The sequence below is a fragment of the Temnothorax curvispinosus genome, unplaced genomic scaffold, assembly GCF_003070985.1.
Source record: "Temnothorax curvispinosus isolate PA1 unplaced genomic scaffold, ASM307098v1 QBEX01010941.1, whole genome shotgun sequence".
NCBI classification, from domain to species: Eukaryota; Metazoa; Arthropoda; class Insecta; order Hymenoptera; family Formicidae; genus Temnothorax; species Temnothorax curvispinosus.
The window spans coordinates 730,103-757,994 of record NW_020220721.1 but is presented as its reverse complement, the minus strand read 5'-3'; the positions used below and the strand labels follow the sequence as shown (position 1 = coordinate 757,994).

The 27,892-nt window shown below is 34.0% G+C and overlaps 2 protein-coding genes across 5 annotated transcripts in view; one reads left to right on the top strand and one right to left on the bottom strand.

Annotated features, from left to right (window-relative positions):
• The first annotated feature begins 595 nt into the window (after positions 1-595).
• On the top strand, positions 596-3,746 carry LOC112460968 (guanine nucleotide-binding protein-like 1). Its single transcript, XM_025025946.1, has 5 exons — positions 596-1,088; positions 1,531-1,847; positions 1,931-2,576; positions 2,715-3,137; positions 3,475-3,746. The coding sequence occupies exons 1-5, from the start codon at positions 998-1,000 to the stop codon at positions 3,717-3,719; spliced, it is 1,722 nt and encodes a 573-aa protein (XP_024881714.1). The 5' UTR covers positions 596-997; the 3' UTR covers positions 3,720-3,746.
• The window catches only part of LOC112460967 (otoferlin-like), a 38,065-nt gene continuing 13,914 nt past the window's right edge, over positions 3,742-27,892 (bottom strand). The window contains exons 4-28 of one of the 4 annotated variants that reach the window (XM_025025941.1): positions 26,214-26,488; positions 21,505-21,766; positions 19,676-19,852; positions 19,372-19,434; positions 18,906-18,990; positions 15,313-15,656; positions 14,678-14,988; positions 14,191-14,434; positions 13,752-13,988; positions 12,905-13,213; positions 12,665-12,817; positions 12,109-12,309; positions 11,777-12,028; positions 11,383-11,433; positions 10,068-10,375; positions 9,257-9,618; positions 8,700-8,885; positions 7,786-8,518; positions 7,217-7,387; positions 6,575-6,744; positions 5,863-6,181; positions 5,400-5,598; positions 5,106-5,324; positions 4,812-4,912; positions 3,742-4,720 (exon numbers count right to left, since the gene is read on the bottom strand). In XM_025025941.1, coding sequence (XP_024881709.1) covers positions 4,540-4,720; positions 4,812-4,912; positions 5,106-5,324; positions 5,400-5,598; positions 5,863-6,181; positions 6,575-6,744; positions 7,217-7,387; positions 7,786-8,518; positions 8,700-8,885; positions 9,257-9,618; positions 10,068-10,375; positions 11,383-11,433; positions 11,777-12,028; positions 12,109-12,309; positions 12,665-12,817; positions 12,905-13,213; positions 13,752-13,988; positions 14,191-14,434; positions 14,678-14,988; positions 15,313-15,656; positions 18,906-18,990; positions 19,372-19,434; positions 19,676-19,852; positions 21,505-21,766; positions 26,214-26,488 — 5,913 coding nt within the window. In that variant the 3' untranslated portion in view covers positions 3,742-4,539. The remainder of the gene's footprint in view (positions 4,721-4,811; positions 4,913-5,105; positions 5,325-5,399; positions 5,599-5,862; positions 6,182-6,574; positions 6,745-7,216; positions 7,388-7,785; positions 8,519-8,699; positions 8,886-9,256; positions 9,619-10,067; positions 10,376-11,382; positions 11,434-11,776; positions 12,029-12,108; positions 12,310-12,664; positions 12,818-12,904; positions 13,214-13,751; positions 13,989-14,190; positions 14,435-14,677; positions 14,989-15,312; positions 15,657-18,905; positions 18,991-19,371; positions 19,435-19,675; positions 19,853-21,504; positions 21,767-26,213; positions 26,489-27,892) is intronic. The other 3 variants (XM_025025943.1, XM_025025944.1, XM_025025945.1) reach the window with 3 other exon arrangements.

Genomic DNA, 27,892 nt, shown 5'->3' with positions numbered 1-27,892 from the left:
TATTTTGTGCAAAATTAATATAACGTTAATTTATAGTTCTTATTATAATTTTTTCCAGTAAGTGCTATTTTTTCGTATTTCAAATGTTTATTAAGGAAATTTTTATAATTCTGTGTATTTTCCTGCAAAGAAATAATAATGATTACATATGTCCATTTTTCTTGTAACATTTTTTTTATTTTTTACATTTCAGTTAGTTTTTATATTTTTTACATCTTAGAATCTTAGGAAAACGTAACACACCATTATCATTTTTTACATCTTAGGACAATGTATATTTATATTACGTATATTTTTCGTTCAAAAGTATTAATTTCTTACAACTTTTAGCGGATAATGAGTTTTCCGAAGATTATTATTAATTTTATAGATTATTGTCATATTTATGTATAAAAGGTATAAATTATCTATAAATATAAGTGTAAAAATTAATATAAATTTAATTCATTATTTACATTTATAAAGTGCAGTTTACTTATATTATAATAGATGTTTACTTTACACCGCTCAGTGCTCGGCTCACTTCGCTGTCCGAAGTCGCACGAAACGGACGAAGTAGCGACTAGCGACATCTCGCGTTAAATGATGGCGGGCATATATCGTATCACGATTTAACGAACCTAACGTCCTAACCTAACAGCAGTAACAGCAAACAGCACTGTTTGTGCAACACAATTTCGTGCAACGTTGTTCAGCGCGATGATCTCGTCACGATTTCTTCAAGTTTCCTAATTTCTCACGTTTCACGCCGTTTCACTTCGTCCGGTTAATTTCGTTCGACAAACACTTGTGCGCGCGGTCTCGTCCAGAATAGTCTGGAACCTGGAACAGTCTCGATGGTTAAAGTGGTTAAACGATCAGCTGTTCGGCATCATGCAAATTCTCGTCTCGTGAAATTAAAGATCGTAATCTTTATAAATAATTTACGATTTTCGTACGACACTTGAAATCTGTGATAAGTGGTTGAAAGAAGTAACGGGATTGGAACTGCGGAAACATGCCTCAAGGAAGGCGAAAAACTCCGTTTAGCGGAAAAGCCAAAAGGCAGCAGATGCAGGCTAAAAAGCAGCGGCAACGAACCTTGGTTGGTACGTATCAATGCGTTTAATATAAAAGTTACTTAATTTAACTCTGCAACCGTACATGTGGGTCCTCGGCATTTTGACTATGTGATATTTTCCAGAGGTTTGTTTACCTAGCGCGTTCGTTTAAACTTATAGTTTAGATGAACTTATAGTTTAAACTTATAGTTAAGATCTCAAGGAACACATTAATTTTTTCGGAATTTTTGGTAAAGTTTTGGGTTGTTTAATATGCCGTGGATGCAAACGACTCACATATACGTTGTGAATGCTGAAAAAGAATATGCAGTTGCAGGGTTAATTAATAAAATTTTATTTAAGCATTTGGTGCCTCACACAGCTTAGCATTATTTCTAAAATATTGATATAATTGCAATTTTATTGTTTTATTACTAATTTGTTATTTATAAAAGATTTATACTGTAATAGTATATATGTTTGTCAACAGTAAATTCAGATGACGAGGAAAGCTGCAGCAATGAGAGCAATGTTGAACATAAGAGACAAGTGATGAAGATAAACGAACAACCAAAAGATAGCAAATCTTCAAGGAATAGATACGCACTACAATTCTTTCAGGAGTCCAACGAGAAATTGCGAAAGCGCAAGGAACGAGCTTTTAAAAGTATCGAACCTGCGAGTCTTAAGGATCAAGAGATTTCCGATAATTATTTTCCACCTGGGATTGACATGCCAAAGCGACCTCCATGGGATTTCAGTATGACAAAGGAGCAATTGGAGATAAGAGAACAGAGATATTTCACAGTATGTAGTTGAGACCTGGCTCTAAACAAAATCTTAGCTTTATATCGAACGTGCTTTGCTGACGAACAATTCTTTGTATCTAGGAATACTTAAATAGCATGGAGGAATTAGCTAGCTTGAGCTACTTCGAATTGAATTTAGAAACCTGGCGACAATTGTGGAGAGTTCTAGAGATGTCAGACGTCCTACTGATTATCGTTGACATCAGATATCCCGTTCTGATGTTCCCTCCGTATTTGTACGATTATGTGACGAAGAAACTGAAGAAAGATATGATTTTGGTGTTAAACAAAGTCGATCTAGCACCTCCAGCGTTGGTAGTGGCTTGGAAAGAGTATTTTCACAATCAATATCCAAAATTATACATTCTAATGTTTACATCGTATCCCACTTACAATCTCCGTAATAATACGAATAACGAGGAAGGTTTAAAGAAAAGAACTCGTAAAGGAAAATTGAGAATGGCCGCGGAAGGGGCGCAGAAATTGCTGGAAGCTTGCAAAGATATTGTCGGGGATAAAGTCGACCTAAGTACCTGGTATGAGAAAATTCAGGAGGAGATGCACTTGGAATACGATTTAGATGACATAAATCACAAGGATAACGTGACAATAGAAAAGGAGGATACCACTTATTTTGAACATGAAAAATACAAAAATGGAGTTTTGACCATTGGGTGTATTGGAACGCCGAATGTTGGAAAGTCTTCTTTGATGAATGCGTTGATGGGTAAGCAAGACCATTCCATTACACAACTGTATTACGATATCATTTTTTCAAATATTTATATTTTATACTTAACATTAGAGTCATTTGAGAGTTTGAGTCATTAATATATAATATATTTATTTAATATTTATTTCACAGGTAAGAAAGTCGTGAGTGTGTCTCGCACTCCTGGTCACACTAAGCACTTTCAGACTATTTATCTCACAAAGACTGTGTGTCTGTGTGATTGTCCTGGTTTGGTCTTTCCCTCGACTGTACCCAAAGAGTTACAGATACTAATGGGTTCATTCCCGATCGCTCAAGTTAGGGAACCGTATACTGTCATACAATTTTTGGCCGAAAGAGTGAATCTACCAAAACTGTTAAAACTTCCACATCCAGAGAATGATGACACGTGGTCCGCTATGGATATCTGCGACGCATGGGCTATCAAAAAGGATTTCAAGACGGCGCGAGCGGCTAGATTGGATACATATAGAGCGGCAAATTCGTTGCTACGAATGACATTAGAAGGAAAAATTTGTTTGTACATATACCCGCCGAATTGGACCATTGATAAAAGTATTATTTCATTCTCTCTGATTAGACGAAAATTTTATTATTTTTGGATGAAAAAAATCATTTGGAAAACTATATTTAAAATATAATTCTTAAATTATATGGAGGGATAAAAGCCATAGTGGTGTAAGTCAAATTTTTTAAAATATTGACTTGTATATACATAGACGCAATTTATATATTGTATAGATTGCACACGAGTCAATATTTTAGAAAATTTGACTTACACCGCTATGGCTTTTATCCCTTCATATATTAGAGAACATAAATATTTGAAACAAAGTATAAATATAAATTATATTTGAAATATAAAAAAACAATGTAAATAATATTTTTGTAGAAAAATGGGAAAATCACGCAGATGTTGAGACTGTAAAATGGATTCAAGCTAGGAATAAAGGGGATCATTTCAGTACACCTACTGAAAATATGTCTTCTGAAGGTGAAGAAAGTGACGATGAAAGACTGACGCAATCTTCTGGAAGTGCAGCAAATGATGCAGTGAATGAGTCAACGGAATCGTCAAACGAGGAAAACGATGTACCGCTTGCACCTAATAAGTTTTCATTGTTATCTGCGGAATAATAAAATAGTTTATTATATCGCATCTTACTCGGGTAATTTTTATTTACTCCTTTTTTACACACATATTTTTTTCTTAATATATAATGAGCAACCTGATGATAATGGGAACTAGTCGAGTGATTTTTCTGTGTGTTCGCCCGCGAAACACAATTGTCACTATGACACAGAATATTTTACGAGTGAAAATAGATTACTTTGTACACAAGCCACTACTCTGTTGCTAATATTTTTCTCATTTTCATAATTTTTTAAGGTCACTGCGTGCATGAGTTATTTACAATTGCAATTATTTTGGTTACTTTGTTACTTTGGTCCACTATAAACTGATTGCATAATTATAAAAGAAAGCTATATTATTAAGATTATTTCAGGGACAAAGCATTTCATAAAAAATCATCTATGATAATATCTGTACGTAAGAAACAATCTCTAGTGCCCTAACATTCGTCTAATCAATACGAAATTGTGCAAGATAAACGACTTCTGTTTCCTCGAAAAATATTTCATTTGCTTTGGTACTTTTATACAAGGTATTTCTCAATTATGCTTTTTATATAAGTTGCTCAGAAACACCTTGTATATATTCTTTAATTCTACTGAGATCCATTTACGGACTAATTTCTATTTTGTCACTATAAAAAAATTCTAATCTTTATAAGCCAATATATTATGGACAAATTAGATAAATTAATTCAGTAAAATGCTAATTTACGTCGATTTTGTACGATTTTGTAACGTAACAATGTAGCATTACGATTATATATTTAAATTGTCAAACTGTTTTCTAAAACAACAATTATACATTGCGACGAACAGCATTTTAAGCTCCCAAGATCTTCTTTACGGAGTAACCTGGTATTGCATAAAAGAATAAGAGCAAAAGTATGATCAATCCGATCGCAATTATAGCTTTCAGAATAGCCCATTTATAATTATGCCAAACTATGTACTTGATGGACTTCAGTGGATTGAGAAACCACATGAAAGATGCATCTGGTCGACTGCAAAACAAAAAATAAGAATATAGAAATTAAAGGTAGATTAAACATAACAAGAGAAAAAATTGATATTGCTATATCTTATTATACTCACTTTGGCTTGTCCAGTGGATCGGGTTCGTTTCTACAAAAACCAGCAGGATTTTTCTCGGCCTCCTCTTTCGTGAGCAAATGTATCTCAGCTTCGACCTTGCCCTGTACGAAATAATAAAGCATAATTTTCTGACAAAATATAATTAATTTAATATATAAAATCTAATATAATAAGTTTAACGTGCTTAATTTAAAAAATTACGAGACTCCTATTTTTGTTATAATAGTATACTAGATACATATTATATATGTATATGTATTAAAAATTTTATATTTATATGTAGTGATATTTTACCGTTAGCTCCATGTCTTCATTCTCTTTCTTCACGTAAAACGGCCACCATGCTTTTATACGTTTCTGCTTGAAGATGTTAACCATTGGCACGGAGCCGTCCGTCTTTAACATGCCTAATGAGCAGAGCTTACTATTTTTCGCTCCTCGGGGAAATCGATTGAGATCGAGAGTTATCGCGCCCAAGAAATCATCTGCGGAGAAATGATCTGCATCCCAGACCTGCAAACAGCGTCATCCTTATATATTATCTATCGGAACGAGATCGAAATGCATCGGCTGCATGTTCAACATTACCTGCAATTCTAGGCGTGCTGGTATTTTACATTCGGTCTCGTCCCAGCTAAATAAGCTTTCTTTACGATTGATAACGATCTTCTCTTCCGCTACTAGATAATCGAATGGAAATATGAAGCGCCAGTTAAAGTTTCCTTCGCCGGTCAATGACCGATAATGAATATCGGTGGACTGACAGTCCTCCGGTCCCTTTAGCCATCTGTTAAGCAATGTTAAAGTGATATACACAATGATTATATTTTAATAGTATCTATTCAAATCTTGAAAAGTGAAACTATATAATACAACATAAAAATATTTTATATTTAAGAGATAAAAATATTTTATACTTGAAAGAAACTCTCCATCATTTTTTATTCATTATCATTAATAGTAATTAAAGTTACTAATGCTTTTGGAAATTAATTTGCATATGTATACAATATCGATGAAAAATTAATTTTTTTTAGGAGTTTATATTTACCCTTTTACATAAATGTCGCTCATCTTTTCGCCGGTGAAGAAAGCGTCGTCTTCCAGGACGACGTCGTCTGTATTCCATATGATAACTCTCAATTCATAACTCTTGGGCTTTCTCGGTGAAATATCGATGGACGGTCCGGGCGAGGGCATGTCCATTGGAAACATGTCCACCCACATTTCCAATTTACCCTGCTCGATTCCGGGTTTCTCAGGATTATAGAGCGGTCGGGTCTCCACGTGTTCGGGTACCAGGGCACAGCCTATTCGAGGAAAGGCGTTCCATTGGTGAAGAACGGCTAAGGCGAGATGTTCTTCCATTCCTAAAACGGTAATCTTTTATGTGATAAGGCATCTATATCAACGATGCATATTTAAAAGCTGCGCAAATCAAATTGTAATACATTATATCAGATTATTACATATCATTTATTATGTAATTTATCTACTTATGTGTGTCTACTTTCGTGTATGCGTATATTTTTTCTTTATATGATTAATGATTAATTTTCGAACTTTTGTAATTAGATAAATTTTAATGAAATTATTCCTAAATAATATTTGTATACGAGATATATAATAAATCAAAATACGTATATATTAAAACTATATACATATATATACGTATATATTAAAACTATATACATATATGTATAATTTATATATTCAAACGTAGAAATATTGATTTCTTCTTCAATTTCAATCTTTTCACATACCCTTCGTATGCACATAATATTCCATCTCCTCGTTCGAGAGGGAGAAGGTTTTTCTGCCGATTGTAACGCGTCCGTGAGAATACACTGGCCCATCGATTTTACCATCTTTGCATAGCTTCGAGAGTATCTGAGTCGGTTTCATCGCATCTCTCCATGTATTATATCCAGATCTGGAACAGAAATAACGTTTAATCAATCTCGTGCATCGAAATTTATTTACGTTTTCGCATTTGGTTCTCTTATCTCTTTCATATATGTTAAAGTCTAAAAGGTTCCATATGTTACTTTTCAAGGCATAAAATAGGTTGCTTTTCACAATTTAAAATCTAATAATATATATTACTGTGAAAAGAATATATACAAAATTATGGCAAGTAGAAAATTATAGGACGCTCTTAAGAAAATGATCTGAGCGTAAATGCGTGTTAGACGAAAGAGATTACGAAGAAAAAGTAGTCATTAGTCCTCGTTAAAAGTCCTTCGTGGATTCGCTAGTTTTAAATAAATGGTTATTGCTGATGTGATAAGAGCTCTGCTGTTAGATTACTGAATTGCGTGACACGATTTGTTTCATTACTCGAAAGGGTCTTATTTGAACCGTGCGCGAAATAATATAATGCTATTCATTATATACAAACTCACTCGTCGTATTTCTTCGCGAATCCGCACGTAGCTCGGTGTCTGCTGTAGAAGCGATTTTCCAGATCGATCTTGGTCTCGCCGATCATATCGTCTGTTCCGACCAAGTCCCAATCTAGGACTTGTACGGTAAGCAGAGAATCCTGCGGAAATGTTGCCTCAATCTCGAAACATCTTGAACGCAAATTTGCAATTAGTCAAAGTGCAGAGAAACAACGACGCTTTAAATTTTAAGAATAAAGCTTTTAAGAAGACATACAAAATAAAATAAAAAGAGTAATAAAAACCTTTGCGAAATTTATATTTTATAAACCGAGACTCACTTTTAAAAAAGCATTCTTTTAAACAATTTTATTTAAATATAAGAAATAACATGATGTTAAGAGACGAAAATACAATTTTTAATTCGCTATATGAAAAACAGCAAATACATAATTTAATGAGATTCAAAATTCCAATTATAGAAACATATTAACTTTCCCGAAAATTTAAATCCAGTCTCCGTACTGCCAGGAACCCTCTAATAGCGAAAAATTATATGTTTATTGCTGCGATGCACACAAAATACATACTTTCCGAAGACGGGATTCAGTTGTTTCGACACATAATGCTCTTTATCACTAATCCTCTTGCTTCCCAATTGTAAGACCACATAGGGATCTGCTTTCCCATTAAGATCGCAGGGATGAAGGTCGTTAGCTTTGACGATGTACACCCGTACCAGAACGTGAATAGGCTCGTTCGACGGGACACCCTGGAAGAATCCGTATTGCGGATCGAAACCCATCACGGTGTGATCCAGCAGATCCTTGGGCAGCGGCCACTTGTAGACCTTCAATGCGCCCTTGAAGCTGCCGACGATCCTTGACTCGTCCTCGGTCTCGTCGCCGGTCTTCTTGCCTCGATACAGCTCGAAAGTGTGCAACCATTCCTTGAATTGCTCGAACTCGGGTTGCGCCTCCAACTCTCCGGGATACACCTTCAGTAGAGCAGCCTTGTTATACTTGTGTTGGGTGTGCTTCGGGCTGAGCCTCGAGACGAACTTCACCGCGTTTGTCGGTGACTTCAAACCAAACAGCCTCTTTGTAGGATTAGTTCCGGGATTCTTGTCGCCCGAGGCGGTCAACTGACTTTGCGTAACAGCTTCGTCTAGGAGCATTGGTAGCGTTCCGTTTGGCTGGTTTTGGAATATGGATTTTTCCTTGCGCAGTTCTTTGTTCTCCTCAATCATCGCTTCTACAGAGGCAAAGTACTTTGTCCACCAGTCCTGGCAGCCATCTCCGTCCTCTAACGCGCCTAAATCGCCTAAAAATGCGACGTTTCAAAGATCTGCTTTATATATCGTATATTATTTAAAATTTAGATAATTAAAGAGATCACAAAAAGTGTTGATATAAAAATACAAATTGATAATAGGTTTATTTATTAACAATTTCTAATTTTTTTCTTAATGGTATGAAATTAAACGCAGTTTTTACGAACACACCTATATTGTTGTCATTAGCTAAGCTCTGCTTCCTACGTAAGTTTTGTTCCGTTTTATCTTTCTTCGTAGGACCACATCCCAACTCGAATCCAAGAGTGATAATGGTATCACCATTGTTAGCTTCCAAATCAGTCATCGATTCGAGTAATGACGTTTGTTGGAATTTCGATTTAGATGGATCGAGAGCTGCAATAAATATAAAGTTTTGAAATTAAAACGCTGGGAATTAAAACGCTAAATCTGCAAATAGCACGTTATTTTTTAGCTTTATTATTAATTTAATTTTTTGCAGTTAACATCTAAATAAATTGTTATAATAAGCAATGCTGTTTATTATAGAGTAAGATATTATTTTCTTGACTCATAATTAAAATAATTATTCGTCATGTTCTTTAATTAACAGAATCATATTATTATTCCAATAAAATTTATTTAGGTTATATTTAACTATATTGTATTACCCTCGCTATTTATTCTATTTGTAAAATTCTATTTATATCGCAGTTATATAACAGTTTCAAAGTGTTTCGCAATTAATCGATTGATTATGTAATTACCTGTGCACTGTAACTGATACAAACTCTTCTTCCTCTCTTGAGCGTCTTTCGCCCTTTTAGTTAAAGGGTAGTACATGTACTTGTGAATTGAATTGATGGTGTGAGTACCGACGAGGGTGTATCTACCAAAACTCCGACAGTCCACTGCTCTTATGGTCAATGGCGGGCGATAAAGCTCCTGTTCAGGAAGCTCCAATTCTAGAAATTTGATCGGCGTGTTGAAATTCGGGTTTTTCTTTGCGTTTGCTATGACAGACGAATAGAGAATGTGACCGGCGCATTCAACGTCCACGCGGGGCTTGTCGACAGTTAGGAGATGAATTCTCTTCAGATCCCGCAAACCCCAAAAGAGCACCTCGATTCTGAAAGCCAATGCTATTAATTACTTAAAAGTGTTGTAGCAATCAATTTATTCGTTTGTGACGTATTTACTTGTTCCTATATATATATTCCTAAATTAAACATGTCTTTCTTCTTTATTTAAATAATGCGTAGTTATATTATAAAAACTGTTAGCAAAAGTTCTAACAAACTGTAAAAATTGAGCCTTTAAAATTCTTTAGTACTGTTAAACTGTTCATAGTTACATAAAAATAATTTATAACAAAAATATAGAAATGTTATTCTTCGAATAAAAGCCGAATACTGGATTAATTAACTATACATATCGTCGATTGTATTTAAAAAAATATATATATAATCTTAATTATTAATAAACAAAATCTTTCTAAAAATTCTATTCGAAGACTTTGTACTTAAAAAAATACAAGAAATTTTTTAATCAACGACAACGAAACACCAATAACGTTACCGGTATTTCGATAAAGTAGGTCGAATTCCCACGGGTACAGGCAGAATCGGGCCTTGATCCTGTCCGGAACCCGGAGCCTGAGATCCGCAGCTGGAATCTTTGGGATCTGGCAAAGTAGGAAATCCATAATCCTTGGTAGAGGGATATTCCAACAATTCGAAGACTGCCAGAAGCTCGCCAGCTCTCGAAGCTCCTCTTGTAACATCGTACCATTCTAAGGACGGTGGATATTGTGGAGGAGTGTAAGACTCGGAGGCGAGTTTGACGTGAGGTCGCGCAATCGCCCGACCGATGTACTCCGATTTTCCCTGAAATCGTAAAAAGACATTTCGATGTGTTCGAACAGAAATGTTATTGATCGACCGTGTGGCTACGGAGATGCGAGGAAACTGTGAGAAGGGAAACATTTATCATCTAAATTAACAGATTTAAATTTACTTACTATTAAAATATATTCATGAGCACTGTGAAGAAGTGCAAAGTGAAATCTGGGATTTGTAAGAGAGGGAACGAATATATTATGTAATTTCTGCAGTCTGAACTAATTAAGACAAGAATATATATTAAAATCGTCAAAGTATTCGAATTGTTTTATTTTCAAATTTAATGTTTATAGCAAACAATCAATTTTTACAAATAATTACATATTAATTAACGGTACACATATGTTTATAATATAATTTAAATAATGTGATATATAGAATATTAAAAATTTTTTTATATTAGATAAGTAGTTATTTAAGAAAAGGATTATTGTAAATTTAGATGTTAACAAGAAACAATAATAAAATTATAAATATAAATTTTTTTAACAATTTTTAATTTAATCTATTTAAATAGATAAACATTTTTACATATTCTTTCGAAATTGATGTTACTATTAGAGAATTCTTGTCGGTATATATGTTTCTTTTTCGTAGAATAATGACATAAACTCGCCTGGACATACTTCACAATGGAAAATATAGAGATGTATCTATTTACCACAATAGCATGAAACTGAGTAAGGTAAAGGGAACCAAGTCCTATGTAAAAGTAATTTGCGGTTGTGCGGTTGTGTGGGTAGATATGTAACTCTTCGTTGACTATCGCAGTAATTTCACGACTTGGAAACTTGCAGCCTTCGAAATTTCGAGGCACGCGAATTCTGATATTGCACAAGTTTGCTGCTTTATCTATATCCTAACACATATACATATATATATAACGAGTGCCATGCCGAATGTACGTTATGTGTATTTCCGGTGCGGGTTTCGTGTGACGTGCGTCGTGTTATATCTGGCATCGTATAAATGTCAATATGTTTTATACAAACTGTCAAAGCAGAGCCCTCATGCAGTGTTATGTCCATAGCTACAATATGACTCTGTAAAAAGAATGATTACGAAATCGTAAAAGCGATCATTCTTCCTAGTAACGTTTTACGCGTGTGTCATTATAATTCTAATTAAATTAAATCTGAACTTGAGATAAAATTAAATACATATTTTTCACCAATTTACAAGTTGAATATTTTTGAGTAATTTCGGGCATTAATTGCACATAAAATAGCCATGCATTAAGAAAATCTGCTGATTGTTGTTTCAAGTATTAGATATAGATTTTTAACAAATTGATAAATTTTAAAGTAAAGTTTTAAAAGTAATACACAGAAATTGTCTGTAGAAACAAAAAAAATAACGATGTGATTAAATAAAGATTTGACTTACCACTTTATCCTGATCAAATAACTCGATGACGATGGAGGGTGGTTCCTTCTTGATCTCCTCGGCGGTGCCGTAGATTAAGATGTCATCGAACAGCAGCAACTCGTCCCACGTTGGACTGAGGGTTTCGTCGATCACCTGAGTGCACTTGCAAAACTCACCGCAGATCACCCTCGCAAATGGGTCCGAGAGGCCAGACGCATCACTGCCGATCAGCGACCTCGCTTGGTACATGTGGGCCCTCAATTGAAATTTCTAACAATCGATTTAGAATAACATCAGAAATATGCATTTATATATTTTGGCGAACTATGTCGGATCGAATAAATACGTACGTGCTTCTGGACATAGTGAATTACAGTGGGCGGCAAAGCGCGAGGTCTGTCCACGTTCCTCAACTCGTGGCTGACCTCGTATCCTTTCGGTAAACCTTGGATGAAGTACTTCTTGTGCTTCAGTATCCCTAGCCACATGTAGATCTGCAATTTCGTTTGGATCGCCCAGCCCGAGGGTCCGAATCTCTTTTTGCCTGGAAGCTATACGTAGATTCCATTTAAGACCCGAGAATTGCATAATATTAGATGCTAACATTTTTTTCTTTAAAGTTTAATGTTATGTTCTTTTATTTTAACTTTAGGCGCTCTAAATTTCCTCAAGTTATATACCGCAACATAAAAAAATATAAATAGTACAGTAGTAATTGCGAGAGACACGAATTGCATATAGATATTTCTTACGTTTTGCAGAGAGATTTAAACGTAGATGAAAGTGACGTGACAAGTTAAAAATTATATTTTTGTGCCACAAAAATTTTGACAAATCTCATACATACATTAAACTATATAAAAGACACACATGCAAAGAGCCGATGCATATGTTCAGTTTACTTACTTTGAGGAACATAGTCTGCACCTTGGCGCAATGTCGGCCGCATTCCTCGTCGACCACCGAGTAAATCAGTTCGCGACCCGGTATTCTCTGGTACGCCACTCGTCTTCCGGAGCTGATCACCCAGATGAACACGTCCGGCAAAGAGTCTTGCGGCTGTAAGAGGGATCAAGCAATTTCGTTTTATAAAGCATACATATACGACGGCATCAACAAAAGCGTTCGAGAAAAACAACTACTGACATCTTCGACAAGAAACTTTAATTTCTGCAAATAGCTGTGGGCTGTCTTCAGTCTTTCCTTGAAGCTGCTTTTAGTCACGACGGCCTTAAGGTTGCGCGACAAAATCCCGATATTCTCCACTTCCCGCTGGCACAGTTTCGCACGCTCCTTGTCCAGTTTCGTTTTTCCGACGCCCGGACCGGTCACGCTAGACTTGCTAATACTAACATACCGGTTACAATTAGCGCTCAGTTCCTCGAGAGTAGATTTTAAAAGCTTTTCGCACGTTGAGTCTTCCAAGTGCGATTGTACTTCCGACAGTCCTTCCTCCTAGGGGGAATACGAAGAGAAGCCGTTATCGGTTTTATGTAAATCCGTTAAATTGCGGTCGCTGTGATCTCTTCACCTCAATCAGATTACAACTACGTTTCCGTCAAGAATCTGACTCTCTTGAGAGACTAAAGGTATCCAATTTAGATAAATATATTCAAATGATTCTGATAAAATAAAGTTGAACATTTAAAAGTTGTTGGATAAATAATTCAATATTATAATTTTTGAAGATAAAAGTAATATAGCTCTAAAATGTTTTATCTTTGTATGTTAAATTTAATCGAGAAATTTAATGAATATTTTTTTAATGGTTATTAAATGGTTTCAAATGATCTCGGTTCCTATCGCTACCAATAGTTTAAATATGAACAACAATCGATAGAGAGTAATTCAACATCTCTTTCTACATTAATATTTTTGTGTCTATTTGATTCCTTAATTAATTTGACCAGACACGCCGCTTTTTTAAGAAACATTGGTGTATAATCAAAATCAAGGATAGTTGTAATTAATAATCTTAAATCCGTAAACTTACCAGTTTGTCAACGATCTTGCCGATAATGTTACTGTTGTACATTCGACGCCTGTAATCCGGCCATATGCTTCTTACATGAAGGCACGGCTTGTCGTCCCAGTACGGTAAGAAATAATAAATCTTATCGTGCGTCATTGGTTTACTGGCTGGTGTGGTGCTTTGCCAGGATCCAGCCAAGACTTCCTGCAGGTCTTCCTCTTCCCCACTTGTTCCACTCTTTGATCCTGTCTCGTACATCTGTCAAAACAAGCAAAAAACGGGCTTTAACTTTTACAGACAAAAATTGACATTTTTAGAAAACTTTTTTCCAACTTTTTTTTAATTCTTTCTTCTTAATAAAAAAAAAAAGTATTTTCGAGGTATCAAGATAAATTTTGTTTCTTTATTAAGAAAATTTTTAATTTTGTTTCTAGAAAGTGGATCGTGCAAAATCCCTCACCTTGAAACTTTCATTGTGACCGTCGAGAGCGTTGCCTGCATTTCCAATAGATATTTCGAAGTACATCGGCTTATCGCCGAGCTTCTTGTCAATCATCGTGGCGTCCATGATTGTGGCGTACAGAAAGAACTCCTCGTTCCTCGCGTAGGCGGTTTCGTTGACAGGCACTGTCGGTTCCACTTCGACTTCCGAAGGTGCCATTTCTACGTTATCGGTGATCTCAGTTCGTATCGCTATCAATAATCTAAATGTGAATAATCGAGAAACAGAGAGTATAAGTTATAATTCAGCATCTCGTTCTATATTAATTTTTTTCTTTATTTGATTTTACATTGATTCCGACTTTATTATTTGTAATTGGTAATTATTAAATATAAAACTTTATTATTTGTAATTATTATATAAACATGAAATAATTAAAAAATTAATTGTATTATTTATAACATATAACTATATGTGTATCTTATTGTAAAATAAAATGCACAACCTCGCTCTATATGAAATTCCCTCGCCCAAGCCGGTGTTCAACGTCGAATGCTCGTCTATGAGACTGTAATCTCTGATGCTGCCATAAAAGTGGATAAACGCCGGACCAAAGGTCGGCAAGAAACCCTTTTCGCCGTCGTTGCTGATCTGCTTTAAATCGACAAAGTGTGTACCGATGACGGTGGCGTGCACCGGATCGTTATCGCACAATTGTATCTTTATCCTCTGACAGAGGGGAGGAAACATCTCGGTAAAAACTATCTGTTCATTCCATACTGGAGCGTAGCTATGCCTCTTCACACTTGTTTTCCCCTGGAATTCCAATAATAAAATAAATATAAAAAAAAAAAACACTGGATTGCTTTTGACACGTCTAGCACACGCTCCATTAAATGTCGTTTCAAGTAAGCCCAACAGTTCCGGGCGGAATTAGTTTTTAACTTTTAATGATTTTGTCAAACTTGTATTTTAACAAAATCACTTTTCTGCTACTCTCAAATTGTATCGTAAATCGTGTAGCTGATCCTCCCGAGATCAGAAATGCGGCGATATAATTAGCGTAAGACATTTTAAAATAATTTTACAATATCGAGCTTATATATAGCCAACTGCGTCGTAAGAATGCATTGAGCTTACGCTGAGCCCGGCGAAGGACACTTGAACGTATGGATCCACCAAATCCTTCACTTCCCCCGTGAAAGCCTTCTTCACGTTCGCCATAATGCTGCTGTTCATTTTTGGCAAGCCGTCAGCTCTGTAGACCTTCACCACGAATCTCGCGCGTTGTCTCTCGATCGGCACACCGTCCGGCAATAAAAGATTTCCCTCGATGTCGTCCTCGTCCTTTTCACTTTTCGGAGGGATCTTCACGGTGTCGCCCTTGCCAATAACACTTATATCACATTTTAGGTAGCCCTTGGGTCCACCGGCAACGTCATCCGGGTCGGTGAGCAGGGCCCATTTGTGGTAGAATTGATGATCTAAGGATAAAGTTTACTAACGTTTATCCGTGATACGCGATTTGTCAAAAGGAGGGAGGAATTTATAATTATAATATGAGGAGAGTTTACCCTAAAAGCAGCACGAGGTACAACGCTACTTTAAAAGAAAGGATTTAACTGAAGAATTTAACATTTTGCACATTTTTTTTTAGAACAGAAAGCTCTTTAAAATATATAATTACGTAGAAAAATAACGATGCCAGAATAAAGTAAAACAATAAAAATATAATTTTGATATAAATAACTTTCTCACGCTGCCATTATCTTTAAAATATGCTTTTCACGTGGGTTTGTCCGGGTAAACTCCCCGATTTTAAATTTAATATACAGTTTACAATGAGACAGTTATTAAGATACAGACAAAAGAGAATAGCTAGAAATTGAAAAGAGAGATCTGCAAAAAGCAATCAAAAAGCTTTGTCATTTTTAGAGCATGAAACAGCTGAAAAAACTAGTTTTTATTTCAATTTTCTATCTTTGTGGATATGTATAGGTATCTTTCGAGAGTGCGATTTAAATAGAGAAACCAGAGTAATACAAACAACTCCCTGTCATAACATTCAAAAACATTCACTTTTATTAACTCGTTTGAAAATGCTTGATAGGTTTGTCCGACAACCACACGCTTCACCCACGCATTATAGTTTCAACTGTATTCGAAACGTACGAATAAATGAAGGTACCAATTAAAACTGACATGTGGTCGTTTTATCGAATGCGCGCCATCATCGCTTGTAATGCATCAATTCGAAGCGTTCGTTTATCTTCTATAAATAAACAAAAAATATCTGATGATAGCATTGGACGGCGCCCGGCGTATTATGCAACTTTAATGCAATTAAACAGCGTACGATTACGTGTTATACCTTGAACAGTGTAATCGATATTTTGCTCGGGACCTTCAGCCTTAGCACGTTATTAGTTTATTCAAGTTTATTAGAGCGTCGATCAAAGTAGCCATAACGTAATCTCGATATAGTTTTTATAAGTAAAATAGAAGATTAGTACATATATATATATATATGTACGTGATATTGTTTGCATAGCATTTTGTCCTTTAAAAGACAAATGCGGAGTATGACAGCATCATCAAACACATTTTTCTGATTAGAGAAATTAAATAATATACTAGTAATATCTTTAAAGTATTAGAGAAACATTAATATTTTTAAATAAAATGTTTAACAAATTAAACTTTCATTATTCGCAATTAGACTTTATCTAAACAGAATTAATAAACTTTATTGTTAAAATATTAAAAATTATATAATATAATGATCGTATTCAACGAAGTCTTCTATTTAGTTAAAAGAATGTTTGTAATTTTGAAAGGCGTATTCTAACAATAAGTAAATTTAGAGAGACACGTTTATAATCTCATATTCACAGTATTTTTCTCATCAAGACGGATATCACACGCGACTATTTACCAATACGAACAAGTTTGGATCGAAAAGAATCGATGTGAGTAAACGGTTGAGCGGGAGTTCATCTGTTTACGAGCGATTTATTATCTCGATGTGCGATCATACGGGCGACCATAAAATTTCTACCTGTCAATACTACGGTACTTTAGCGTGTGCGAAAACGCGTGGTTCGGACTTATCTTGGGCGTACACATTTACGATATGTACATGCGTATAAGAACATCCATATACATGGAGGTGAAAAGCCTAGCATGCGAACGCGATTCGCGATATAAATAGAACAGTTTGCTCTGCTCGCAACGAATGTCGGACGTATAACAAATGATGATTGATATTTTTTCACCGGCACTCCGCAGTTTTCCCTATAACAATTCCCTCCGAAGCGTTGATCGATGATGTTTACGATCGCGTACGATGATTCTGCTAGATTTCAATGTGATTAAAAAGATTAAAAAGTGTACAGTAACCAGAAAAATGCATTGTGTGTGGGTTGGCAGAACAAATCTTTCTGCAGTATATATAGAAGACTGTAAAATGTTTTATTTCAAATATATTGTTTTAATTGCAAATCGCTTGCTAATCACACATTACTGGTGCATAAGAGCGCTCTGGCTTTACAGAATTAGCCTTTATGCAACAGGATGTTAAAAGCAGTACGTGTCCGTTAACTAAACTGTTTGCCAACAATGTTTTTGTGTATAATTATAGAAAATAATGACGTAGTTTCAAAGTATGCATAAAAACATATTGGGGAAAACTCGACAGATAGAACACCAATACTACTAACATGTGTGTATGTTGATTACTACTGACACATAAAATACGAAAATGGCTATTATTAAAACGAGATTAAACATTTATTTGTGCAAGGTTAATTAAAATTAATATCGTTAAGCGAAATACATTGCCGACAACCGTTTACCAATTAAATCCAACAAGAAAGAATAATTCGTAAAAAGTTCGGTACATAGGGATTCTCTTATTAAGCATGCGATTATTCAGTCACGTGAAGCGTGAAATTTCGCACTTTCAGGAAACGTCTTAAGTAGAAGCGCAGAACGAAAGTAGGAATTAAGAAAACGAGACTGGAGTTGGTGAGATTTTTCTCGTTAAAAGACAGTGCGTCCATAAAAAATTTCTACGCTTCTCCAAGTTCTGAAAATTATGCCACGCAGGAGGATGACACCTTCTTTGTAAACACGGGGCTCTTCGAAACTCGCAGGCAGAGTGCAAAGAGTGATGTAATAAAGACTTCATTTGTCGAAAACACTTGTCGCTAAAAATGAAGTGCACTTGCCAGCATCGCATACCGAGTCACATACCAGGTGTACCACTTGAGAATTTAATCTACGTGCGACGCACGATAAAAATTTTTAAAGGGATACTCTTAGATATCCATTTGGTTCGATAGCTAAACCAACACACGAAGATTTTTGCCGCACAATCAAGATCGCGTAGTTTCAAATATTTCAATTATTTGTAAAGGACATATACATATATTCGAGACACAATTGATTAGTTCGCATTTCGGTATTCGTCTACTTTATATTTTTAAAGCTTCTTTTGTTTGGATAATTTATATATTTTAAACTATATTCTTTAAACGCTAATAATGCATTGCGTATTTTATATTTTAAGTAACTTCAGCGTGTTTTGTAATTGTACTTGAACTATGATATCATCACGGTACTCATCGCGTCACGGACGATTTAACGGATTTAATTCCTCTCGGAGAATGCAATTTCCGAGTACACCGAGCATTAGACTCGACCATGGTCTCTGGACAATGTGAAACCTGTACCTGGTTGTGCCCATACCGTCGCGATGTCTAATTTAAAGCTGCCCAGCGTTAGATTAGCGCGCAAGAGATTCCGCGATTGCTGCACCTGCGTATTATTAAAAGATGCGCTGTTTGAGCTTCCTTCCTCATGCCCTCGCGCTTTCATTTTGAACATCGAACGCTTGACCCGTCGTATAATATTCGTTCACTGATTATAATTCTCAAACAGAATTTTAATGTGCTTTCTTTCTGCTTAAGCTCGAATAAATCTCGAATAATCGATTTTCGATATTCGTCTAAATACCTGCTGAATTCGTAATTGCGAACGACAAAGATATGTAATGGAGCGAAATTATTCAGGAACGCGCGCGCATTTGTCGCGCAACTAACTGCGTTTCGACCGTATTAAATATCAATGGGCAAATTAATTTTAAATCGCTCGTTTCGGGATTTCAAACCGTAAATTAATATGTGCGAATAAACTCACCGACAGCGTAATAATTTTATCGAACAGCATAACAGGCGGCATGTGGAAATCGAAGACAAAGTACTGAAAATATAAATGAGAGAAATAATTAGTAGAGGCAAAACCAAATTTGTAAACATATAAATAATCAGATTTCTCTAAAAAATAATTTCTCCAGTTACAATTTTTTATAATCTGAATAAGACATGAAAAAAGCAAAAGCTCTGTAAAGCATTATTTATCTCACTTCATCAATAGTTTCTTATTAAAAATTCGCCATATCACAGAAGTCCGTTAATTAGACAATGTATTTTTTGCTTCTTACTTCGTTGTAATATGGGCAATTCGTGGACTCCTTGACGCTCGTATATTTGCGTTGATCTCCGATCTGCACGCAGACGACTGGATCCATGTTGAGACCGGCGAGCTGCCGCGCTTCTATGATCGTAACGCACACTTGATAATCTTGGGCTTTTAACGCACTTTGCCAGGTATCGCTCGTCTGTGAAACGAGAAAAGTTCACGTTGATTCAACCTGATTTAAATAACTTGAACTGCGATGCAGAAAATCAGACGGCACGTGCAATGCCTTTGAATTCGAGAAGGTGTTGCATGTACAATGATTGCTGTAATTTGACGGAGACGTCTCTATCATTTTCAACTGCTTTCAAAGCATATCTTACGTAGCGATTCGACGTTTAAAATTACTTAATCGGAGAACAATATCTAGTAACATGTGTACGTTTTGAATGTAATAAGTAATGAACTCAAAAAGCTCGGTCGATCATTAGAGGAAGTCATATATGGATCGAAATTTGAGAAATCTTCTGCAAAAGAAGCTTTTACGGTTCTCATATATCATTTTTATATAGCTCGGAGTGAAGTCACGTATCTGTTCGTTATAAAAGGAATTCTATCATTTCGCTTCTCCGAAGGAACATATGGGCTAAATTCTGAATAAATTCTCAGTACATTCAGAAGATATGATTTTTTCTATTTTAAGAAAGTCGGAGAAGCATTCTTCAGTACTTGTACAATATATATCGATTATGAATTATAAAAGCGATCGCCAATTGTTAGTGAGAAGTTTACTTCTCTCTATATTCTTTATCGAATTTTGTGACTACTGAAGAAACAATTTATTCAAAGTATATAATATATTATTTAAAGCGTATTATATCCTCTATTAATAGTTATACAATAATAAACATTGCACAAAGTGTTTGATATTGTATATTATTTCGTGTTAGAAAATTTTTTCAAGATCTCTGTACATCAGTTAATAAATAGAAGGACAATACTTCTATATATGCTTCTTTATATAAAGTATTTTCGGAGAAAAATATCCTGTTTCGCGATATTATTACGAATTGTTAATATTTTTTCAAGCACACAACATCGATATACCGTATGATATCAAAATCGCTCGTAGAAAGAAAATCGAAATAGGTTTTGCGTAAAAATTTTTTCACCCTTTGCTCGTAATTTAAGCTTGCCTTTTCAGGATCGATCGACCTCAATCTCATTTAACGATAATTGCGTTGTCATTTACGAATAATTGCGCTATGTTAGTATTATCGTAAATGCTTAATGCAATTTGCTGTGACATTTTAAAATTACTTTATTTTGCGAGAACTGTGTTTTTGTTTAAATTATCTGTCTGTTAAATTTATATTATATTGTCAAAGAAATAAAGGAAAGTAAAAGTTTTCTTGTTAATATTGCAACTTGCAACATCTTAAACTTCAGATAAATAAAGATATAACAGTGTTTAATAATAATATAAACTTATATCAAATGTAATATAGAAAAAGATATAAAATACGAGAAAAATGTAATAATAATAAAATATAATAAAACAATATAAGATTTTTACTCGATATAATTATTATTTTTAAACTCTCGTGCTTTCAGTGTACTATGGTTGTATATTGTACATTTTATCTTTATCGCTCATCAGGTGTAAAACAAGGATAGAATAAGCAAATAGCACTAATAGCGTCTTCCCGAACGCACCATATGTAAGATATTGGTTGGTTATGTACAATATAATAACTAAATCTCAAAATTCTATATTTAGCATTCTTACTAACATGTGCAATGTAACACGAATTATTAATGAATATTAATTATTATTGAAAGAGATATTAAAACCTTAGGCTTAGATCTCTTGGCCGGCTTTGCAACAGTCTCCTCTTGCGCAGGTTTGGCGCTTAATTGACTGTCGTTATCGGAAGCATTCGTTTCGAGGGACGTCATAGAGTTTGTTCGCGAAGGCTCGTTCGATGTCGGACAGCTGGAATCCTGTCTGTCGAGGAGTTCTCTCGTTTCCGAGCCGCTGTCGCAGGACCGAGTACGTGGCGGTCTCTGTTTTCCCAATTTCAGCAGGGATCGTACGCTTCTCAAAGCGGTGCTTCTAAAGGAAATGCATGGATCCATGAAGGAATTCAATATATCACCGAATAAACACCATTCCGAAAACTAATTTCCGTTGTGTAATCAACATTGAGAGACTTTAACGATTCAAGAGGCAAGATTTTTTTTCTAAAAACCAGTTGCCGTTGTCCACCTTGACATTTCTTGAAATGTGTAATACAGAATTGTAATTAGAATGTATAATTAAGATTAACACATTCAGAATAAAAGATGGTAATTTATTTTATCTTCCAATGTTTTATTGCACAATATATAAAAAAAGAAAGAGAAAGCGAGAGAGAGAGAGAGAAAGAGGAGTATTAAATAAAAAAATATATTTCCTGGCTTAGATATTTAGATAACTTCTAACTCTAGTCTCTAGAAACGCGAATTCTCGGTTTTATTTCTTCGTTTATTATTCTCCATCACAGCATATAAACATAACTTTTCTCTTTTCCAGGTAACTCGGAAAGCCGCTTACTAACGTCTCACGTCTCATATCACTTCCATCGGGTTTCTTGTCGTTGCACACCGAGAACTTTGGTGTGATCCCGACCCGATGGCGTCACTCACTTTAAGTCGCAATATACCATCCGCTCGTAACCGTAAACATATCACGGTGGATTAAAGTATTTAGACTCATTGCAAACGCTTAAATTGAATTCCAAATCTCCTAATCTGTAAGCTAAATCTGAACAAGATTTTGCGGAAACGCCTTTTTTATTCTTGCATGTTATTAAACTTGAAAAAAGCATTTATAGATGCATATATTTTTAATAGCTTCAACTGATATAATTTGCAAATTAAACTTTACATTTTATTAATCTTAGTTATTTATAATATTTAATAAAATTATTAAAAGCTTAAAAAACTGAAGTTCCAAAAGCTTGAACAAAATCCGGAACCAATAGGTATATAAGCCTGTCTATATACCCTATAATCCGCCGATGGAAATACGTGTTGTATACTAGCTGAAAACAGGGACAAAATTGAAGGGTTCGAGTGCTACAGTATATCGCAACCGTGTTACTACGATCCTCATCGATTATAATGAGGGGAAACCGTGATGGGCGGTTTTGCGAACGAGGATGTGTCACGGGCATGTTATTACGCGTATGGACGTTCACGAGTTACGTTCGATTACGTCCTCGCTTCGAAAGGTATCGACAGGAATTGCTGTGGCGCTCCCAAGAGAGTTTAGTCCTCTTGCGAGATATAAAAAGCAACTTCTTCCCCAACGCATCGGAATGAGATCCTAATAATACCTACATGAAGTAGTATAACTCATAGCCGCCTTTTATTGTCAGAAAGTAAAAGAAAATAGAAAATGCGAGATCAATTAGATGAAAAAATATATTGTAATTATATTTAAAAAAATTTGTAACAAAGTTATTTGTTATAAAGTTGCTTGAAACTTTTATGTATCTCTGTTCTACAATAAGTATTAAAATTGTTTTGTTATATTATAGCGGATTTAATTTTATCTTTTCTCTCTCTCTTTCTCTCTCTCTCTCTCTCTCTCTCTCTCTCTCTCTCTCTCTCTCTCTTTCTACATATTAAGAGAGTAAGAAGCTTTAGTTACAAATATTTCTAGATTAGTGACAGATAAGCTTCATAATCTTGGTATAAAGTAACTTCGCTGCGGTCTATTTAAGATACTTATATAAAAATTAAAAATAAGAAAAGATTATGATAGTGCTTTCTGTGTCACACGTATAATAATACTGATACTTGGAGAATAGTCGGTATTTTATTTTTATATTAATATCTTGTACCAAGATTGTACCAATATAAAATCACCCGTTCCACATTTTACGTATCGCTCAGCGTAACATATGTGCAAAAATAATATATCTCGCGTCTTCTTCCTCTGACCTTTCCATCGTAAAATGGTTCATCGAGTCGTCGTGATAACGAACTTTAACACATCGCCGGCATCACCGACACCGTCGAACGGTCTGTCGCCCTTATTAAGCAATCTTTTCACGTTTCGGTGACGTTGACGGTAGTACGTAATAATACATTGCTTAATAATGTCGAAAGCTGTCAATTGATCAAAGTAATCGTACAGGGAATTTATAAAAGTCAATGTGTATTTGTAAGTGATTTTAGAGATTTATTTATTTCGAAATTTTGAATGAAAATGCAGCAAAAAATAGATTTATATTTATAAAATACTTGAGTAAAAAATAAATTTAAATGAAATTTTAACTAAATTTTTTGTGTGAGCGTGAGCGTGACAAGCAAACTTTCTGAAAATACACCATTTAAATTTTTTTATACGTTTAATCGAATGAGTAAAATAAAAATCAGATGTGGTTTACACAAATCTCGACATTAAACTTATATTAGAATTTTTTAATAATGTAATAAAAGAAAAAATAATTATTGTTAACATATCAATTATTTCTGACAAATAAATATTTAAAAAAATATGTATGCAAACTTCTGCTGAATAAGATCTTCGTTTTTTCTTGTTACAACTCTGAGTTTAAATGAAATAGAAAATAGTAAAATGCAATTTTAACCTTTTTCATAGCGCGTAAAATAAACGCTAATGAAGATATATTACTCTGCATGTAGGTATCTCGCAAAAATGAACGCGAGATGCGAAACTAAGTGAAACACGTCGTGTAGTTCATTTTTATGCAGTTTTGAGCTTAAATAGAGTGATAAATTGGTTTTAAATTGCTTGTAAATTTCAATATAGAGATTTCATGTCTCTTACAATTAGTACAAACATTTATCTATATGTAGCTATGTAAAAAGTTACGTAATTTTCAAATTCGTAATAATTCTTTATAATATATTCTTACAAATGTAAAAATGCGTGACAATATTGGTTTTTACTTATTTTATTATAAGTTGATATAATTATTTGACGAAGTTAAGAATTGGTTAGCTTTTTCATGTTTAGCTTTAGATTATATCTTTTTTGCGTGTAAAATCGGTAGCAATAGGAAATTACGAAATAATATGCAATTAAGTTTTGGTACTTCTGGAATAAGATAAATATGTGACTCGAATAATATATAGATTTATTTTGAAAAGAAATTTAATAATTCATATTTCAATTTGCAATTGTTATGCATGAATTTTACCTACATGGAATACATATTCGCAATTAAATTATATAACGGTTAAAGCGTACCGATAAAAGTAGAACTTTTAAAAGCGTTTCTATAAAGTTAGTAATATTATAATGCTACGTATTGCGAAAATAACTTCTTTAATAGCTTCTGTGTGTTCTTATAAATAAAAAAGAGCATGAAAATTTTCACATGTGAGTTTCTCATTAACTTAATAATTGCTTATTGATAATTCAATATTGATTTTGTTCTTTAAATAGAGCTATCCGCTTGAAACATAAATATGATAGGTAGTTTAACATATGAATTTGGCGAATAATTTTAACATAGTTTGTGTTGACCCTCTCGGCGATGTATCCCTCGTGTAATATATATTTCGGTGTAATCTAACGCTAGAGTAACGAAACTATATCTCGTAATTATTTATGTTTATGTTTCAACACATCGTTTATATCTCTTAAAAAATATGGCATCTGTAATAATTATTCGCTATTCAATCATGACGTAATAGTACGACAGCTTTGCCTCGCTATACTGAGACAAAGAAATTATGAAGCGCGACGATTCATTGTGTATCTAAACGCCAAATTAAATAAAATCAGCTATTGAGTCATTGTGATAATATACACAAAAAAACACTATTGCAATATTTTGCCTTGACGATATCAGTACGATACGTAAGTGCGACAAGATGGATTTAAATTATGCTTATAGAGAAAATAATTCTCTTAAAACGATTAAAGAATGTAATACTACGTAACTCGATTACTTATTTTAAAAATGGTGATTTAATTTTAACAAAAAACATTAAATTTTAATAAAATATGAATGCACAACTGAACTCATAATGGCTTCTTAGATTTTAACAAGTTACATTTTTTAATCAAAATCTATATTTGTATCAATTTGCCAAATCTGTATTTGTATCAAGTAAAACAATATTTCTTAATTTTTATATTTATGGAATATTTGTTCCATTGTGATTGTTCATTATATAACTTTTGGAATAATTTTGATATCTAGCCTCAGCAGAGACTTACATTCTAATATTAGGTACATAAATATAAAATGAATAAAAGGCTCTCAGTAAGGTCATATATTACGGTATGTAATATATCGACTCGACTTTTAATTATAATACAAGATATTAATTTGCGGTTTACCGTTGGAATCAATAATGTTCTTTATCTTGCGCACTGAATATGACCGTATTGAATATCGAAACGTTTGTTTTTCATGTTACTATACTTTTTATTAATTTTTTATTTACTTTTTAAATTCTGAAATTATATACTTCGCAGTGATGCATATATATATTATATTATTGTTTAAAGAACGATCCATTCATGTGTCACTCACCGCTTTCGAGTGTCAGGTGATTTTTCGCTGGTCGATAGAGAAGTACCCCTTGGCAAGAAGCCTTTTTTTGATGTTTTTTCGGGAGTATGCCATGATCCTCTTCTTTTTCCGCTGGTTGAACTGCTGTTGGCCTGCTCGAGGCTTCTCTCGAGATTCGCGATATTCTGCTCGATGTCGATCAACATTTGTTGCTCGTCCTCCATTATTTCCGAGACCGCGTACGAGCTGCAACTTCCGTCTGGAGGATTGTATCGAATTTCGAAGCACACCACTGCCTGCACACATGAAATGCACGTACTCGAATTATTAAAGGGATCGATCGATAGAAACTAAGATAATCGTTTAACGGAAGTAAGAAATATGCACGAACTTTTGTTTCTTGTGCCACGCGTAAACTTGCCGTAATGACGACAACCATGAAATAATGCTACGACATAAATCAGAGTAACCTAGCGGAAAATGCACAGGGTTATCTAAAAATGTCTAGCAATTTCTAATATTATCAGGACAATTTGAAAAACGTAACCTAACACACAAATAATGAATTTGTCTGTAAATAATTTAGGAAATAGAAAACGTTGAATGGAGATATTTCCAATATTTTTCTGTCTGAGAAATAATAACGTTTATGAAAGTAGTAAAATAAAAATTTAACTGCATACAAGTTATTCTAATAGTTTTTCATGATTTTGTAAAGACAAAGCTCCACAGTTTATTATACGTGTCAGAAATATGAAATATCAAAATTTTTATTAATTTGTAAATTTTTCTTGGTTAATTACAATAAAAAATATTATTTCATTTTACTCAATTGCATTCAAATTTATATTAAAACTTTGAAGTAAAATGTAATTTTCATTTTAATTACTTAAGTCTTGCCACAATGATCAAAGAAGATCGCTTGCTTTGTCTTTCTATTTTGATGCATTTGGTATGGTAATAGCAAAGGTCGACACGTAGTACAATTTAACTTTCAAAGATCACAAAAGAAGTTAATGTATCTTGCGTTGGGAGAAGAATTTTAATTTTTACACTCTATTTCAACTTTGTTAACAATATGCAGTTAGTGACAGTTTATTCATTCTGAGAATTTACGACGATATTTTCATCTCCACAGCCTTCTGTTCTGAATATACACACAGCAGTAGCAGCAAACGTGGTAACTCGTTAAATGTTATCTAAAGATCAACTTGAAAAGAAATGACTATTATAATATAAAATTTCCAGCAATCCTTAAAAATGCAGTTTTACAAAAACTCTCTATATATGCAAAATTTTTAATTGAAAATTACTATTATCAGCGATACATGTTATGATAATTTTAGTCCTGTTTTCAAGTTTTTTATTTTTGAATTAATTAACATAATAAAACAGAGACAGAGATCAGAGAACGGAATTTTAAATTTAGTAAATTTAGCTCAATTTATATATATATATCAAACTTTTTAATATATATGTATATATAATGTGCAGTTGTGTCTAAAGAAATTATAATTTTTTACTCGTAACATATTTATTTAGAAAAGAAGAGAAAAAAGCATAGTTTTTTTAAGAAAAGAATGCATGCTTATATCTAGGATGTGTCATTGATGCAGTTATCTGCTTAAAATGTCAGTCACGTAGGTACTTTTCATGAGAAAATGTTCTCTGAGACGAAAAACATTTAATATGGTAACTGT